Raw genomic sequence first — 20,503 nt, 5'->3', positions numbered from 1 at the left:
GAGGAGTTTTCTTGGCACAAAACAAAGTATAAGGAAAAATTAAATATTTCAAAGTATGTGGTGATCAAACAAAACCAGTGCCAGTAAAAAAAATTCCAAGCATGTTAAATCTTTGATATTAAAGTGTGAAGTCTCTAATAGACAATATATGGCCATTTATCAAATAGGTGCAAAAAGCTTTTTAAAATATTGAATAGGCAAGTTAACTCTAGAATATTTACTTTGCTTACAATAAAAACTAATAAAAACAAATTAAATTAGGTTTGGAGAGTCTACCTCTGTGAATGAGTTTTCAAATATGCTTAGAATAAAAATTGTTGCAGCAGCAGCAAAGGATTTCCTTGTGTCTAAAGAGGTGCCATAAAACTTTAATTATGACAGACACCCGAATGTACGGCTGGTTCCAACAAAATTTACCCCCCCCCCTCAGAGCATTTAAAACTTTTTAATAATCATATGGACTCCCTCGGATGAGGGCACATAGACATTTTAGGGAATAGATGAGGCAAGTTATCTCAATAAATGACCAATAAATAAAATAAATTAAACTGCTAATTAATGTTAAATCTGTAAATGAGATTTATAACACACTAGCGAGGGGTACCCGGCGTTGCCCGGGTGTTTGGAGGTGTGTGTGTGGTTTTGGGTAAATCAAAACTCGGGGGGGGGGGGTAAAATAATTTTAAAAAAAAGTTTTAGTAGGTGAGTATGAGGATCGAACCCGAACCCTTGAGACAAAGTTGGAAATTAAAGTGTGGAAAAAAAAAAAGTGTGCGACTTGAACCATTGACCCACCGCGAGATACTAACGGAAACACGTTTGCATTTATTTAATTACTTAGATTTGGTAGGTGCACGTTTTAATGACTTAATGAGGTCAACTTTGACTGCGGGATAGTATTTTATTTACTGCGGGAACGCCTTTTTTATTTTTATTTTCCCAAGATGTTGGTGGGAGTCCAAATTGAATAGCAATTGTTTTATATAAGGAAAATATTTCCACATTGATCAAAGCTGATTGCTTTCGGACATTTCCGGCGATCGCCACCGGAAAAATACCGCCAGAATAAGTGTCGCTTTTATTATAGGAAAAAGCATAATCCTCATGCGGCGAGCGACAAATTTTGAATATTTATTTTCCCGAAGTTGAGCAAATTAAATAGACAGGCGAGCTCCGTTGTTAACCCAGAGATATTATGATTTATATGTGATATAAAAAGTTTTAAGAAGTTGTGAGCCGACCGACCGCTTTTCTTAAAAAAAGTCTTTCTTGGACATACACAAAAAGCGAACATACATACACACATTTTCGCTTTTATATATGTAGACTAGCGGGGGTACCTGGCGTTTCCCGGGTGTTTGGAGGTGTGTGTGCTTTTAAATAAAAAAGAAACCGGGGGGGGGGTTAAAGTTGGTAGGATCGAACCTGAAGCCCTGAGGCGAAGTTAGAAAATAAAATGTGAAAAAAACATGAACCGTTAAGCCAGCCAGAATGAGTTATTGAAAGATGTTTGAATTTATTTAAGTAAGAACCAAATTGACAGGTGCCTGTATGGAAGTCATAGAGCGTTATGACAACGACGACGTAAGCAATAGCTATTCAGCAAATGAGGTCAATAACCAGGTTTGTTTGTTATAAGCGAAGTAAAAAAAGAAAACATAAAAACGAATGTTAAAACTTAAGCGGGGGGGGTAATCAAAACATTGAAAAAAAGCACAAAAAAACTAACGTAAGGCAAACGAACGATGTTAAATGTAAAAATCGAAAAAACAAAAACGAAAAACGAACGTTAAAAAACAAAAAAAAAACATGTGAAAAATAGCTTAAATAAGCCTGTTTCGATATTAAAATTTAAAAAATCGGTGGGTACCCGGGTGTTTTTAGGTGTGTGGTCGGGGGTGGATAAGCGAAGTAAAAAAACAAACAGAAAAACGAACGTTACGTGAAAAATGGCTTACATAACACTGGTTCAATATTTAAATTTAAAAAAAAAAAAAAAAAAAAAGAGACATCTCGCATCATGATTCGAACCCAAAACGTTTAGATAATGAACCAACGCGCTAACGCGATGTACATGAAATTTAGCCAGTTCTTCAACTATTTAAAGTAAGTCAGGTCATGACGTCATCTGACGCATGCGTAGAACCGGTCGTCGTCACGAGGGGACGGTTTTTGTTGACAACCCCCCCCCCTCTCCCCGTCAAAAATTGTCGATTTCAGGGTGAAAAAAATTAACGTTTTTGGCCAATTTTTCGATATTTTTTGAGCGAAGGATGGAGCTTCAATATGATACCGAGTTTGTGAATTTTCGTTGTCTATCGAAAGTTTTTAGCGAACACACAAACACACGCACATACATACACACATTTTCACTTTTATATATATAGATTATGTGGCCCTTCTCAGTCTTATGTTGTAAAGGAACAACTTCTGATTAAAAAAAAAACAATTTGTGCTTGTTTCATTTTTTTTTTTTTTAATTTTAAAGAATCTGTTTGGAATCAGAAATTAGACTATAATTTTTCTAATTTCGATTCTGATACCCCAAAAAGTTCCAATTTTTCCAATTCCAGATTCCGATTAATCATCCCAACATTAATAAATATATATATAAACGTGATTATTTAAGGACTTTGAACTGACCCAACTGAATATATTCATGCTAATATTACAGACTTTTTATCCTATTTTCAATCAATTTCATAGATCGAGTGTTTTTCTTTTAATATATCTTGATTCTATGACATAAGTTTCTATATGTGTTTACAATCTTTCGAACATTACAATTTTCAAAGGTTTGTATTTTTATGCTAACTAGCAATTCTAAAACAATCCTATACTTTTATTTTGCTAGTTCTTTTCCTCTAAAGGAAAAGGATTAATTTTTTTAAACTCCATGGAATAATAATTTTTCTATGCTGTATTCTTTATTTTTGAACAATAAATTTTGTAAATGATAATTTACATAGTTTAACTCCAATGTGTGTCATGACATTACAGTTCAAAAGTTTTTTGCTGTTGTTTTTTTTCATAGAAATCGCTCCAGACAAGGCATGGATCCACTTGATATAAGAAACTTAAAATAAAAATGAACAAATATTTTTCAAAATCATAAAACAAGTCAACATTATGAGTTATAGGATCGATTTCAACTCCTAAAACAACAACTTTCCCTTCTTTGTCGGAAACATTTCTACTTTGCTAATATCAGTTGATTTCAGAACAAAGTAACTTGATTTCGAATCATCACTTTTGATTTCACGCCCACACCGATTTAAAAAGTTTTTTCTAACTCATTGTTCAAACTTAAAATAGAAATGGCTTTAGCTACAAATATTTATACACTAGCTGAATGCCCGGCATTGCCCAGTTGTACAATATACTCAAACATATTTTAATTTATGCAAATTGCATATGTATTATTATAGAATCAATCATCTATTGAATGTTATATATTATGATGGATTAATTTGTATGGTGGACTAATTTGCAATAATGATAAATAAAATAATGATAATGTCGTTCATCAAATTCCCTCTGTGTTTGTTTTAGTGATAGGATGATTCCAATATTTTTCCCGATTCCGATACAATTACCGATTCCGATTCTTTATAAGACTCAAAATATTTAACTATATTCTTGTATTTTTCTCTGATTACCGTAAAAATATACATGTTAAATGTGCAAATATTTCCTAAACGTAAAAATATACTTGTGGGGAATGATCTATCGATTTTAGCTTCACTGGTCGTTAAAAATCAATAAATATTTCTTGTTTTATCATAATTACCAGCAATGGAAGATTTAGCTTTAAACAAAATCAAATAAAAAAGACAATTAAAAGTATCATTTTGGCATCGGAAAATCAGTACAAATTTTTCTGATACTGTTTCCGATACCCTCATATATTCCAATTTTTTTCGATTTCCGATTAATTGTCCCAACACTAATTAAAACGAAGTGACCTGCTCTAAACCAGAGTCATACTTCAGAAGAGCTTGGCATCTCTTTCATTGTATCCCTTCACCTAGGGTCGAATCACTACTTGAGTGCAGTGCTATCTACCTTAGATTTCTTAGTTATATAGACATAAAACAAGTACTAATAATCTTATTTATATATATTTATGCCATCATTACGCTATTACTCTAGCTAGACCAGTATTTTTTCTAACATTTTTACTTTATCTTTGGGACCTATTTTATGGAAACAAATTTTAGCTAGAATCTATTTGGCTTTGTGAGATGTAAAGCCAAATAGATTCTAGCTAAAATTTGTTTCCACCAAAATACCAAAGCCCGTCTATTCTATGAAAAGATGTATCTGGTGGCAGCCAGACCTTGTCTAAGTTTTCAGGCTGACATTGTTCAATAAGAGCTTAAAAAAATCCTAAATTATTTCACAATTTAAAGTCATTTCCTTAAATATCAACAATGTTTAAGGAAAAATATATTATGTGGTCGCTTTTTCTGGTAATTTGCAGTTCCCCTGTTACCATTCCAAAATCTACCTACCCTAACCAGTATATCACTATTTGTCTTTACCAAAGTCACACAATGTACAAGATTTGGCCTAAATATTTTCTTTTTACTATTATGGTTATGGGTTAATGCATAAATATCTGTTACACTTAGGTCTAATTTGCAATTGTCTTTATAACATAATCAGTTTTTAATTAGATTAAGATGCTTTGTGAATTTCTTTACTCTGATTCCTATTTTTCATTGCTTCACTTGTAGGCCTATCATATTCACTATTACCGCCTGTTTTCTATTTCGTATTTTTCAAACCACTTTCTTTTGATAAATGTATGATTTTCATATTCTGAAGTAGCTTTATCATAATCTAGCATATTTCCATTTTAAAAAGAATGTGGAAAAGAAAAAATCACTGGGAAACACTAGCAGTGTCAGAAATTTCGTGAAAATAGTGAATAATTCCACCCCATCTTTCCAAGCTTATAACTCCTCGAAAAATGTAATTCAAGCCCTAATTTTTTTTTTCAATTAAAGGAGCAAGGACCAAGGTTTTATTAAAAAAAAACAAAACAAAACAATGTGTTTTTTTTTTTTAAAAAAGGTTTTAAACTTCGGACTTTACAGGTAAATTTCTAAAAAAGCGATTTGTTTTTTTGTTTTAAATTTGAATATATTATTTATTGACCTTTTCTCTTCAATTTGTGATATATAAAACTCCACGACATAAATTAATTATTTACTTTTTAATAGACATTTCAAAATGAGAGGCGTGAATTATTCGACCCCCTATCTTTCTAAGCTTATAACTCCTCGAAAAATGTAATTCAAGCCCTAATTTTTTTTTCAATTAAAGGAGCAAGGACCAAGGTTTCATTAAAAAAAAAAAAAAAAAAGACAAAAAGAAACAATGTGTTCTTATAAAATAAGGTTTTAAACTTCGGACTTTACAGGTAAATTTCTAAAAAAGCGATTTTTTTTTTTGTTTTAAATTTGAATATATTATTTATTGACCTTTTCTCTTCAATTTGTGATATATAAAACTCCACGACATAAATTAATTATTTACTTTTTAAGAGAAAGTTGAAAATGGGTGACACTTGGGGGGGCGTGAATTTAAAAAAAAACGTTCGTCTAAAATATTATATTCGGTTTATTGGAAAGAACATAAAATTTCACATTGACCCTGAAAATATCGTAAAAATAGAATCAATAGAAAAATTTTGATAGATTTTTAAAATTTAAAAAATTTTAAAATATTGAGTTTAAAAATTGAAAAATATTGAGTTCGGAAAATTCATTACTGTTTTAAAAAAAAAAAAAATATTTTTATTACTTTTAAAACAACTGTAATAGTTTATTTTGGAAGTATAATCCATAAAGAAAATAAATAACCCACTTTTAACAGAGAAATTACGAGATTTTTATATTGTATTCGCAGTTTCGTGTTAGGGGTGTCAAAAATTCCTACAAAAATTCTGATACTGCTAGGGAAACACTGCTTCAGTCAGAATCAGCTGTTTTTTTTTTTTTTGTTTAGATTAGTCAGTCATGCACAATACCATCACATGATGATAGCACAAATTGATTTAGGCCCATTTTGTTTGTTTTTTTTTGTTGTTTTTTTTCAGGTAAGATTGTAATTCCGGATCGATCCCAAACTAATCCAATTACCAAATTTCATTTGATTCAGGAACTAAATAACTTTTGGATTACAATTTGGTTTTTATCCGATGTAATCCACAGTGATCTCACTCAAAGACAGTATTTTCATTGATCCTGTTTGACGTCATAACCAAAATAAAAACCTCTGTCCAGACAGGATTTGCAGTGATCCAATGAATCGAAATATGTTGAAGTAGAAGCATTACAGTACAAAATAAGATATCTCCAAAAATAAAAACAAAACCATACAAAAACTGGTAAAACCAATCAGGAAAACTATGTATAAAAAAATAATTATTGGACTTTCCGACTCTGACTCCAGCTAAAACCTCTGTCTCTCTCCGACTCCACAATCCTGGCAATATCATTTTATTTATATAATAATAGTAATTTTTTAGTAATAATACATAATATAATTTGTCAGTAATAATACATTATTCATATAATAATAATGATCATTTTGTTAATAATAATACCTAATATAAGTTTTTAGTAATAATACATTATTTATATAATAATAATATTATTAATAATGATTTTGTTAATATAATACATGATTTAATTTGTTAGTAATAAAACATTTTTATGTAATAATAATGATGATGATTTTTTAATAATACATTATTTATTTTTAATAAGCTGACAAAATATCAGACAATCCATATGAAAAGATTAAATCAATGTTGAATAATTTCCTAAGAACAGAACCTGAGCAATGTTTTTTTATATAGAAATTCAAAAAGTAGCCACTTCAAATTTTGTATTATAGGTTAGTTATACTGAAATAATCAGAACCTTATGGAAATTCCAGTTTTTTTTTTTTCACTATATAACTAATTTACTGTTAATACTATTTCTGTTATAAGAATTTGTTCTTATCAGCTAAATATTATTCCAGGAACTTCTTTTCAATAACTGCAAGCTTGTGCCACTCTCTTTCTGATGATGGTTTTCTTCCTATCTTGTAAAAACCTATTGGAGAAATTGGTTCTTTCAAGACTAAGGTCAAAATAAGCATCTCCTTTCTTTGTTAATTATTTTTCATTCTTTTTAACTCCTTATATGATGTGGATTTATGCCTTGGCTGAAACCATCTAAGTTGATTTTTTTTTTTTTTTCTCGCTATGACATTCATTTAAACAGCCTATTTTTTCTGTTAAAAATTATTAAAACGTACTTAGATATGCAAATGATTACATGATGGTCAACTAATTTGCATTTTCCTTTGAAAAATGAGCGTTAATTGCTTATTCATTTTTTATGATTCTTATTAGATGATTGGTTTCAATCTACTATTATGCTGAATTCTTGTGTGTGTGCGTACGTGCGTGTGTGTGTGTATGTGCGTGCGTGCGTGTGTGTGTGTGTGTGTGTGTGTGCGTGCGCGTGTGTGTGTGTGTACTCCACAAGATTTCCAGCTATGGAATATCTGGAAATATCTTCTCAACCATCAAATTTTTTTCTCTCCAATAGGTTTTTATAAGTAGTCGTGAATAGGCAGTAATCCAAAGCTTAAAATATCAATGCTGGCATGCCTCAACTCATGTTATCTTCATCAATGATCTTCTAAATCACATTCTAAGTTCATTTGTTGACGTATATGCAGATGACACTACTATCTATGGCAATATTTCAAAGGCCAAAAATGATCAAGATTTCTCTGAGTTTCTCTCTCCTCCGAACTTGAGTATGTGATGTAATGGGGCAAAGTTAATTTTAGCGCATCCAAAACCAAGCTTTTATTTTTTCACTATAAATACTTTGATCCTCGCATGGTTCTCATTTAAAAGAGGCACCCTGTTTTGACAAACCTCTGAGTTTGACCTTTACTCCTGACTTTAAATGGAAGACTTCCATCAAGGTCACCGGAAGAATGGTTACATCATTTGATCACTCCTGAAGGTATCTCGGTTTCCATGCTATCCTGTACCTGTATAGGAGCTAGATATCTCCTAAAATGGAGTACTGTTGCCATATCTGGTGGGAGCTTCTCGGAGAACCTATCCTGCCATGACAAAGTTCAAAACTGAGTAGCTGATGCTCTTTTCTTTCTTCCCTGCAACCTCATTCCCACAAGAGACATTGTGAGCCTGTCTCTACTCTATCATTATTTTCATGGCAAGTGCTTGTGTGAGCTTCAATTTTGCCAAATTTTCACTAAAAAACACTCGTCTAGTTACAATAACTATCAGCAATTTTCCCCACTCTCTATCTGTGCTAATCTGAATGAAAATTTCATGAACAAAGCTTCTTTTCTAGAACTAACTGCCCGTGGAACTTTGTTCCACTGGCCTGTTTTCCAGCTGACTACAATGTAGTCATCTTTAAGTCTAATATAAACCAGTTCTTGTTGAGCTGTCTTTTCTTAATAATCCATTTCTAACCTATTTCCATCAGTAACTGTTACTATGTTGTTATCCCAGTGATAACTGCACACTCATTAACCCTTATCTTTAAGTGGCCTTCAGACCTTGATAACTAGTGACTTCCTTGTAATATATATGCACACACACACACTTTTTTTTATAAGCCTGTCTACACATTCATACAAAAGTCTAAGCAATATCGCCTAAAGAGGTCTCTAGTTACTTGTAACTGAGTGACTGAAATGTGCTCATGGACAATTTTGCTAGATTCCAAAATTAAATATTTTTTATTCATCTTACCAATCTTTTTAATTATTTTTTTTTTAACAAAAACTTTGGTACATTTATAGATGTTTTGTTCATAGGAGAAGTATCCAGTATTTCTATATCAATATTGAATATTTCCTTTGTGGACTCATCAAAAATAACAGAAAGTTCTCAGAGAAATATGCATAGTAATGTAATAGACCCAGAAAGAACCAAAACAACTCGTATCATATTTATATATTTCCAGTTTTCAAAATATACAGTATGTATAAAAAATGTTTTAAAAATAATACTCAAATAGCTTTTCATAACTCTATTGTGTTCTGTGAATTATCTTTCCTATTTACTAATATAATTATTACACATTGCCATACCATTATAATCTGCTAATGGTTTTTCATGTACAAGAACTTAGCTTTGCTACCTAGTAACCATTGCCTGTTTAAAAAAATCAATAATCTATGTACAGCATTCTCCTGCTTCAGATGTAGATGCGTACAACTACTAGCAGCTGTTGACTCTTTCTTTCTCTCTACATCATTTAGAAAATACTTAGGAAAGGAGGCATTCAATAATTCATCTAATTTCCTACATAAAGTAAGATTTCACATAATTTTTTTTTATTACTAATTCAATCAGATTTTAAAATGTAACTACATTTATAGAAGAATATTGCTTTATTGTAATTATTAATATTTTATTTCTCTGGAATATATTCATTGTCATTATGCAAATATATTCTCATTGAGTTATGCCAACTTAACTGTCTATATAAAATGAATATTGGTCTACCGATCATGTGATTAACATTTGTCTCTGGTAAATCAATACTAAAAATAAGCATGGTGATTAAATTGAGTCGTTGTCACTTGCACTTCAAACTTTATTATATTTTTAGCTTTGAGTATTATTTTTAAAACATTTTTTATGTATAATTCAACATACTGTATATTTTGAAAACTGGAAATATATAAATATGATACGAGTTGTTTTGGTTCTTTCTGGGTCTATTACATTACTATGCATATTTCTCTGAGAACTTTCTGTTATTTTTGATGAGTCCACAAAGGAAATATTCAATATTGATATAGAAATACTGGATACTTCTCCTATGAACAAAACATCTATAAATGTACCAAAGTTTTTGTTAAAAAAAAAAAAAATAAAAAGATTGGTAAGATGAATAAAAAATATTTAATTTTGGAATCTAGCAAAATTGTCCATGAGCACATTTCAGTCACTCAGTTACAAGTAAACTGTTAATACAAACATCTAAAAGATTGCTTTATTTTTTACAACATTTACTGATATATAAGATTACTTTTATTTGAAATACATGTAATATTGATTCACTAAAGACATTTGATATTTTTCCTTTGCTTATCTATGACAGGTTGATCAATTACATCCTGAAAAAAAAAAATCATTTTTTTTCCAAGATATTCATTTTCATGAAATATTTACTTTTGTAAAGAAACATTTTGAATTTATTTTTCAAACATTTTCTTCAAAGAGAGAAAGAAAAGGTACATAAAATTTTTGGCTATATTTAAAAATTCAGTACGCAAATTTAAGATGCCAGAAGTGGGCTCAGTTTATGTAAACATGAAATGAAAAACGAAATATGCATATGGAACCACTTCTTGTTTTTATCATGAAACAATAAAAATAATTAACTTTTATTTTTTACATTTGTATACATATTTTTTAGTCATGGTGTTCTGTTGTTTTTTATATTTAAAATATGGAAATATTTTATTTCAAAAAAGTAATTTAAATTTTCATAATTTACTTTTCTAGAAATAATTTTCTAAATATTTAAAATATATTCATATTGAAATAGTTTAAAATTTTCACAAATAATGTATCATAAAATAAAGTAGTTATCTTGAATTGAATTACAAAGCTGAAACTTTCTTCAGTGTTTTTTATACAATGTTTAAAATAAGTTTATTTGTTTTTGTTTTTGATAACACATTATTTATGACAAAATATTCTGTAATAAAACTTGTGAAAAACATAAATATGTTATTTCAATAGACAATTTATAGAAATGTAAATAATAAGAATTCTTATTAGTTTTTTTGTTTCGTGATAACCACTGCAGATATCCTAACTGCAACTCTGAACATATATTCCATGCACTGGATAAGGCAGAGGGAGGGAGGGAGGGCAGTATATATATAGGATATATTTAAGGCTTTTGACAGGGTATTGCATGATGGTCTTCACATAAAAATCAGATGCTATGGTATTACTGGACAAATACTTAACATGATTAAATCCTTTTTAAATAAGAAAAGAATCCAGGTTATCCTCTATCAAAATAATATGATATAAATGCAGGGGGTTGATCCCTGGATCTTTATTATTCCTGATATTCATAAATAATCTCCTTCATATAATTGTCTCTGAGATGGGCATATTTGCTGATGACACCACACTTTATAACAGGCATGAGGGGAAAACAAATAAACAAATATCCAAGGCAATGGCAGAAATCCTAATGGAAGACATCTAGTCTGTAGTGGAATGGGGACAAAAGTAGATGGTAACGTTAATGCTGCCAAGACTAAGCTTGTCTCCTTTAATAATTACAAGAATCCTTCTCAACCACCAGCTATGGCTAAAGAAACATTACCTGAAAATACTTTGTTCAAACTCTTCGGCTTAACGTTCACAGGGAACAGGAGTTGGAACAGATACATCGAGGGCATTGTCAAGGCTGCTACGAGGGAGGTGAGTTCTTTCTATTGTGCTAGAAAGTTACTTATGTATTCTGTATCCCTACAAGGCCATTATTTGCCCATGTATGGCGTATTGTCACATTTGGGCTGGTGTTGATGTTTAAATTATTTTTTTTAAATAAAATGTTTATATATTTTAAATATAATTTTTTTTTTATAGAAATGTAAAAAAATGAAAGTTTATTTTTTATTATTTCATGATAGCACAAGTAGTGTTAAAACTAAAATATGTTTTTAAATTAATTTCATATGGTTTTGTATTTAATTTTATGTTTACCGACTTCCATTATATATTTAGGTGAATAGTCCACTCCCATTGTCTTAACTTTGCATACTGCCAAAATAGCCAAAATTTTTTGTAATTGTTTAAAATAAATTTTAAAAAATGACTAGTGTTTAATTGCCAAAGTAAAAGTCCAGCATATTTATTTAAAGTAGAGCAAAGGCGCATGCATATATATTAGTGTTGGGATGATTAATCGGAATTGGGAATTGGAAAAATAACTTTTTCTCGTATTGGATTTGGAAAAATTTGAGCCTAATTTCCAAAAATGATTAATTTTCCATTTTTATTACTAATGATAAAATAATGAATATTTATTGCTTTTTAACCAATGAGATTAAAATCTATACACCATTATAACAGAAAAATGTGATCTAAATTGTTTAAAAAAACAAACAAATTAAATTTTTGCTTTTGGTCGTCTCCCCAAGTTTTTCAATAAATTAGTGGACTTGGGAATTTTCACACTTCTATAAAAATACAAACTTATTAATATAAGTCCCTTGTACCTACTATTTTTTTTCAATCTCTTTATCTCTGACCTCTTCATCTCTGACCTCTTCATCTTTAACCTTTCCTTTTTTTTTTTCTTTTTAATGGAGAGTAGATTATGCACTGGATGTGTTATCGGTAGCTCCAGTAACTCTCACTTCTCTTGATTTGTCCTTCAGTCCTTATTTCCAATGAGTGATTTTCTACTTAATATAAGTTGTTGCTCCATTTCAAATTTAGGAAGATATTTGAAAATAGTCTCCCCTCCCATATTAATGCATAGATTTGAGATGTTATACAGAAATTATGTATCGGGTATGATTAATAGTAATAAGAACAATTAAACCTTTCTATAAGTAGACATTTAATGCTGGGTACTTAAAGGATATGTTGCAGGGGGGGGGGTCATCTTTGTAGGATTCTGTATACTTGTTTATTATTTTTTAATTCAATAACGCTTTTATTTTTGGTTTTATCTACCTCGAGTTAGAATGTTCTAACTTCTTCTAGCTTTACTTTATAATTAAAATACAATAATGGAACTTTTATCAATTTGTGAAGTTGAATTATTTTGTATTAATTTCGATTTGAAGAACTCATTTAAAAACTGGTTTACAGTAATACAGGTTGGGTGTAATCTATATTTGTAACCGGTCTATATCTAAAAAGATCACTTATAGTTTTGACAAATATCCCAACAATTGTTGAGTGAAATTGCACTAAAACACTATCATAACAAACTTTTTTTATTTTATTTTACAGAAAGAAAATTGAAGAGATTGGCAAAATGACTGCCTTGTCACAGGAGGAAATTATCTCCAATACCAAGACAGTTATACAGGGTCTGGATACTCTAAAAAATGAGCACAATCAAATACTCAACAGTCTCCTGACTTCAATGAAAACTATTAGAAAGGAAAATGGCGATACTAATTTGGTGGAGGAGAAAGCTAATATTCTCAAGAAATCTGTTGATTCAATTGAACTTGGTCTTGGAGAAGCTCAGGTAAGTAAACAACTTTTTGTTTTATCTTTATATATAAAGTAAACAACATTTTCATAGTTTTGTGATTTTTTTTTTTTGTTACAAGCTACATTAAAAATCCTTTTGTTGGTGATTTACAGCAAATATTGATATGTGTTAAAAAAAAATGTTTTTTAGTCAATTTCATTTTTTTTTTTTTAAATTTAAATTTTTTTTTTTTTTTTAATGAATAAAAGAAAGCAAAAGAGTTCTTATCATTAGTTATAATACTGCCACCTAAATCACTGGGTACAATTTTTTTTATACTTACTGGCGAAAAGGATGAAAAGGAAATCTTTGTTGGTCCTTTTTTTTTTTTTTTTTCTCCACCAACTTTTTCTTTTGTTCTTTTTGCCTGACTTACCTTCCACTTGAGTAAGAGATAAAGAAATGAAAAAAAAAAAAGATTTATTTAATATTGTTACTATTTTGTATTTGCCTTCATGGCTCAGTTAGTATGCCATACCTTAGAGACAGAGATTGTGAGTTTGAATCTTACTCAGAGTATAATTATTTCTATTCTGATTTTGTCCCCAAATTAACTGAAATATTTCAAATTACAGAAGTAAACAGATTTTTGAATTTTTTCCTTGCTCGAGTGTGGAGAGGTTTTATGGTAAGGGTATTGAGCAATTGAGACCTAAAAAAAAAAAAAAAGTCAACACCTTTAAAAAATGAAAATAGCAGCAAGTACCTGGCGTTGCCCGAGTGTTTGTAGATGTCTGTGTGGTTGTTAATGAAAACGTAAGAATAAGCGAAGTAAAAAAAAAAAACAAACATAAAAACGAACGTTAAAACTTAAGCAGGGGTACCGGGGGGTGGGTAATCAAAAAATTAAAAAAAAACTAACGTAAGGCAAATGAACGATGTTAAATGTAAAAATCGAAAAAACACACACACATACATACATACACACATTTTCGTTTTTATATATATAGACTAGCGGGGTACCCGGCGTTGCCCGGGTGTTTGGAGGTATGTGTTGGTGGGGGGGGGGGGAGATTAAAACAACTCTGTTAAAAAAAAAAAATGTTGGCCGGTTGTTTGGAGGTGTAAAAGAAAAAAAATAGTTTTAGTAGAAAGGTAGGTTTGAACCCCGAACCTTTGACGCGGAGGTGGAAAGGAAATGGGGAAAAAAAACCCTGCGACCTAACCATCTCGACCACGGGAACAGATGAATTGATAAGTGTGTTAAGTTGACGTTTATAAACTGAAATTAGCAGGTGCGACAACGTTAAGTTGCGTGATGTTTCACCTAGTTTTGTGCTGGAAGCCAGGTTCTGTTTTCCACGCTACGCGGCGATCAAAAAATATCGCGAAAATAGCTTGTAAAAGTTGGGTAAATTAAAGCGAAGTGAAAACAAACACAAAAAAAACTAACGTAAGGCAAGCGAACGATGTTAAATGTAAAAATTGAAAAAACAAAAAAGAAAACAGAAAAACGAACGTTAAAAAAAAAAAAAAAACATGTGAAAAATGGCTTAAATAAGCCTGTTTCGATATTAAAATTTTAAAAATCGATGGGTACCCGGGTGTTTTTGGGTGTGTGTGGTCGGTCGGGGGGTGTTAATGAAAACCTAAGAATAAGCGAAGTAAAAAAAAAAAACAGAAAAAGGAACGCTACGTGAAAAATGACTTAAATAACCCTGCTTTAATATTTAAATTTGAAAAATCGAAAAAGACATCTCACACCACGATTCGAACCCAAAACGTTTAGATAATGAACCAACGCGCTAACCAACTGAGCTAACACGACGCACATGAAATTCAGTCAGTTCTTCAACTATTTAAAGAAAATCAGGTCATGACGTCATCTGACGCATGCGTAGAACCGGTCGTCGTCATGAGAGGACAGTTTTTTTTCCAAATTTAATCAGAGATTGCAACTCCTGATCAGTCAACCTAGTTGTCTGAAAAGTTTTAACATGGAGTTTTGATAATTGTTACCATCTGTAACTTCTTTGTAATAAATATAATAACTTTAAAAACATGACCTTGACATTCTAAAGTTTCAAACAGTGGATTCAATGTCAAAATAAACTTTCCTAAAGCGAGGATAAATAAGAAATTCTCACTATCAATGTTTCTCCTCCTCACAACATCTTCAAAGTTGCTGTTCATGCAAGCCACAAATAAGTTTATAATGAACCGCATGCAGCCCATAGGCCACATGGTTAACATGCCTGCTCTCTGCAATTTTTCTCAGCCATATTCTTGTTGTGAGTGTCTTCAATTCAAGATTTTTGTGAACCCCTGTTTATGTGAATTTGTATCCTCCATGCTCCTACTTTTCTGTCAACTTGATACACGTAGTTTCAATATATTATAGCATTGAAACATTAAATTCAGTTAGACATCAAAGAATTTGATATTTTTTGAACACTTATTTACAAAATATATCCAATGAAAGATAATTTACAATTAAGTATGAACATTTAACAATTACAATTAAATTGTAAATGCATAACTTAAAAGGAGTTTAATGTTTCTTTTGAAAAGAAATTCAAAACTGAAAGCAACTATTAGCTGTCCATCCAACGTTTTATTGAAATAAAAAAAAAATGACTATATAATTACATTCTCAAAGTAAACAACTTTTTAGTTTTATTATTGATATGCATGAATTCATAATAAATATGAATGAATTTAGTCTCTAAATGTTATTTAACTAATTTATTCGATAAAAATGAAAACATTAAAAAAAGTAAAAGTTTGATATATCTAATTATCATTAAATTTTTTTTTCATTTGATTGTAACATTTTGTAATTATCAGTGAATAATCTCTTAAATGTGTGAGAACTCCTAGTGAGTACAAATAATGGTGATAATAATATTAGAACAGACGGTTGTGTGATGAAAGCAGTACATCAGTACATTGGTAAGTATATAAACGACTGCATTTTGAACATGCAGACAAGTGGTACAGATATAAACCAGAGATAGTCCTGGAAAGCAAAAGCCACAAAATCATCTGGAACATGGAGGTACAAACAGATAATCTCATCCAGCAAGAAGATTGGACATCATCTTAGTTAACAAGGAAAATCTACCAAATCATAGATTTTGCTGGCCCAATTCACCATTGGGTGAAGAATAAAGAGATAGAAAAATGAAACCAATGCATAGAATTTACCAGAGAACTGAAAGAAATATGGAGCATGACAAAGTAAATACAGTAATGGGAGGAGTACTAAAATCAGTCTCAACTGAAAAAAAAAAGAATAGGAGAAATTGGAATCAAAGGAAAGACTGAGATTCTACAATGGACAACATAAAAACAGATGAAATCTTCGCAAAAATTCTGGAATGTAGCAACCAACCCCCAGAAAAATATGAACAATAACCAGCCACAAGGAAACTGCAACAGAAATAAAAACAACCCAAAGGAACTGAAACTGCTAAACCTATTTTATATTAATAAATATCAATAATAAATGAATTGAAAAAAAAAAATTAAATTACAAATATAGAAATGAAAAAAGAATAATTCTCGGCTCCACACTTTGTATGGAGCAAAGAATTACGTTTTTTTTCTTTCAAGGACGATGGAAAAACCAAGGCGAGAGAGAGAGCACTAATCAGACTTCCACTGAAAAAATGTAAAGAGAAATAATGTCATTTAAATCCCAGTGAAGACCAATGATTGCTAATCGCGAGAAATTAATAGTAAGTGACTGTTGCGATGATGCAAAGTCATGTGCAACGGTTTTCGAAATAGGTGGAACATATTGGAAATCTTGGGAGACTTGTTGTCACTCTGACTCCAAGAAGCACCATCGGTTAGTGAGTATTGCGCGTACAAAATGGTCACCAGGCATAACATAAAGAATTATATTGTTTGCATCAAATTTAAATGTGGTATTCGTTTTCAGCATACCTGAACACCTATGAGCAGTATTTTAAAAGTGATTGCTTAGGTGGAAAGAAAGTAGAAATTTACCAATCATTGAATCAATGAATGTGAAATGTTCCAAAAGTTTACATAATTCTCATTTCGTAATTTAGCTGAAATATTGTTTAAATGCTATTTTAAAAAATCTTTTACAAATTGATTGGATATCTAACTTGCCTAAAATATTTTAAGACTATTTCATTTGGATTATTTAGACTACTGGTTAGAACAGTGTTCTCGTCTTGAATGTAATTTTCATGTTTGACCCAATGTAATCTTCTTCAAATATATCTTGATGAACTCATGGATTCTTTATGTAACTTTGGGTGGAACCCTTTATTTAATCCACAGGAATAGCATTTTCTCATTTTATCAGCTATGGTCAGGTAGAAGAAGTCTACCATGACGGCATAGAAGTAAGTTGCAATTGTATTCTTAGTATTAGCCCACACTGAGGATTGAATTTTCAACTGCCAGTAGAGTGCTAAGTTGGAGGTAATATTGGCTGAAATGTGAGAATACTCAAGTTGAGAGCAATAGTCCAAATTATCAATCCTATGGATTTTGAATATGACTTAAAAATAAACATGTTATCTCAGACTTGAACACTATCCCAGACAGATGCCTTTTTATTTTTGTAAAATTGAACTTCTTAAAACTTGCATATTATCAATTCAATTAAACTGATGGACTGAGCTACTCAGGGCAGAGACACATAAAAAAAAAAAAATTATGTTGTACAGACACACACACACGTACTCACACGTAAATAATGAGCCATTATTCATTGCAATTTTTCCCCATGCATTTTGAAAAAAAAAAAACAATCTATCAGCAATGATACAAATTCAAATACGCCCACACACTTTGCTCAAAATAACAAAAGTAAAAATAACATTTTTGGTGGACGTAGTTGGAAGCACCATCATGTGACACAACCAACCAATGAGAAAATTAAGAATATAATTTTTTTAACGAATTTCCAAAACGCCAAAATATCGGCAGAATCTAATGCTCTCTGGAGCCAGTCTGGATCTATAAAAAGAGCATTTTTGTGCCCAAACGAGTCAGTCAACCTTTTGAGCATGGCATAAACATCAATGTTGACCCGTCCGCATTGGACGTTAAACACGTGTACGCCCAACAATTAATTCCTCCACGTGGAGATGGACTTGTTACCCTGATGGACTCTTTTTACCCTTGTATATCTCTCCGCTAAGTAAGCGAGAAGATGAACAGTTTTCTTCTTTACATAAAAAACATTTCATTACCTCAGTCACCGTTTCACAAAGAAAACAGCCCTGTCTGTTCATTTATTTATGTTTTGTGTAATTACGTTATTGTTGTTATTTGAAAAATAAATGCTGTTCATTTATTTATGTTACCTTATTGTTGTTGTTTAAAAAATAAATGCGGTTCATTTAAATCAGAAGGAGGTGTTGTTTCATTCTCATTCCTTTTTTTTATTATTTTTTTGGGATGAGGAAATTTAATCTCACTTAAATTTTTGACTCCCATTTCTGAATGTGAATAAAAACGAGATTTGAAAATAAATTTTAATGTTTGATTTTTTTTTTTTTTTTTTTCAGCTTTTAATCATAAATTTTATTCGCCTTTTCAAATATTTAAAATATTTGAAAGGTGGATATGATTTTATGATTAAAAGCTACAATAAAAATATTGCAAGAAATTTTTTTCCTTGATTTTTCAGGTGATGATGGCTCTTGCTAATCATCTTCAGCATACTGAGGCTGAGAAACAAAAGCTTCGGGCACAAGTACGCAGACTGTGTCAGGAGAATGCTTGGCTCAGAGATGAATTGGCAAATACGCAGCAAAAACTTCAAATGAGTGAGCAGAAAGTGGCTACAATAGAAGAAGAGAAGAAACATCTAGAATTCATGAATGAAATGAAGAAATATGATACAAACGAGGCTCAAACGGTAATTGCACACATTTCTTTTAAATTGTCTATTTTGATTATTTTAGGAAACAATTTTTATATTTAAAATTAGAGCTCTGGAGTCTGCAGCCAAAACATCTTGCTCTGACTCCTGAAATTAAAAAAAAAATTAGTCACTTGATAATGGCACAAGTATTTTCATACTTTTCATTTATCATTTTTTAAATTTATTTTTTTGAACTAGTTGGATAATTTTCACCAACTCCAATAACTATTTCGCATAAAACATTTTTTGGAATCAAATTTTATTCATTCCATTCATCATTTTCATCATACATCATCATTTAACTAAAAATCTATCCATATCATTAATTCGTATCCTCAAGTGATTTGACTCATCTCTATTAATAAAATGAACTCATTTTTTCCCCTCCGAGTTTGACCTTAATAGGATTGAAAATCTAGAGATTTCATGCAGATGTACTATGCACAAACTGCATCGCGCTATCTCAGTTGTGTTATAGGCATATTACCTATCCACTACCTCGCTAATCGGAGCTTCCTATATTTGATCTGGTGAGAGTTCAGTCAAAACCGGTTACGATCAATGGAAGTAGTAAATTCTTCTCTCTCTAATAAATTCATACTTCCACCGCCACTCATTTACACCGTCCATGACCGTTCACAGGAGACAATTACAGACGAACACGGGTTAGGTTTCTATAAAAACTGGACTGCAATTAAGGTGAAATGCATCATGCTTACTTTTATGTTGGTTCAAAATAAAAACAAAACAAAAACTTTACATTTTCTTTCATTAAAATAAAAATTATATTTTACTTCATACTGTTTTATTTCGCGTTCTGCTCCATCGTTTCTTTCGATTTTTTTTTTTTTTTTTTTTTTTTTTTTTGTATTTTATTTGGGTTTTTTATGTTTCTTTTCATTTTTTTTCGTTTTCCCGAACTTTCCATTTTACAAATTCATTTCTTGCTTTCCGTTTCTTCTCTTTTTCGCCAAGTTTACCAACATTTCTTTTTATTTTTATGTATTTATTTTTTTTACTTTCCTCTGTTTCTGTTTCCACGATCTTTCTATTTCCTTTTGTTATTTCTTCTCATTGTTTCTTTCTTTGTAAAACAGCCGGATTTTTTTTAACACTAAACGATCTTCCTTTTTCTTCTGTTTCTTTGCTCTTTGTTCGCTGTCTTTACAATCTCTTTTTCTTTTTTTTTTTTTTTAAAATAAACATATCATGAATCATTTCGGTTACATTTTCATGGTTTATTTCTTTTAACCCATTTTTTTTCCATTCTTCCTTTTTCTTCTTTTTTTTGGGGTTGGAAACGTCCGTCCCACGTTCGTATATAACATATTTCTTTGGTAGA

General features: G+C 30.7%; 1 protein-coding gene across 9 annotated transcripts in view; it reads left to right on the top strand.

Moving 5' to 3' along the window:
- Positions 1-20,503, top strand: part of LOC145268194 (kinesin light chain) — a 418,880-nt gene that overhangs the window by 205,816 nt on the left and 192,561 nt on the right. For all 9 annotated transcript variants that reach the window (XM_080123445.1, XM_080123439.1, XM_080123443.1 and 6 more), the window contains 2 exons: positions 13,058-13,301; positions 18,925-19,155. In XM_080123445.1, the coding sequence (XP_079979571.1) occupies positions 13,083-13,301; positions 18,925-19,155 (450 nt within the window). In that variant the 5' untranslated portion in view covers positions 13,058-13,082. The remainder of the gene's footprint in view (positions 1-13,057; positions 13,302-18,924; positions 19,156-20,503) is intronic.

Source organism: Euprymna scolopes, chromosome 43 (assembly GCF_053919585.1).
Source record: "Euprymna scolopes isolate OS-2025 chromosome 43, ASM5391958v1, whole genome shotgun sequence".
NCBI classification, from domain to species: Eukaryota; Metazoa; Mollusca; class Cephalopoda; order Sepiida; family Sepiolidae; genus Euprymna; species Euprymna scolopes.
This window is presented reverse-complemented; position numbering and strand designations above follow the sequence as displayed.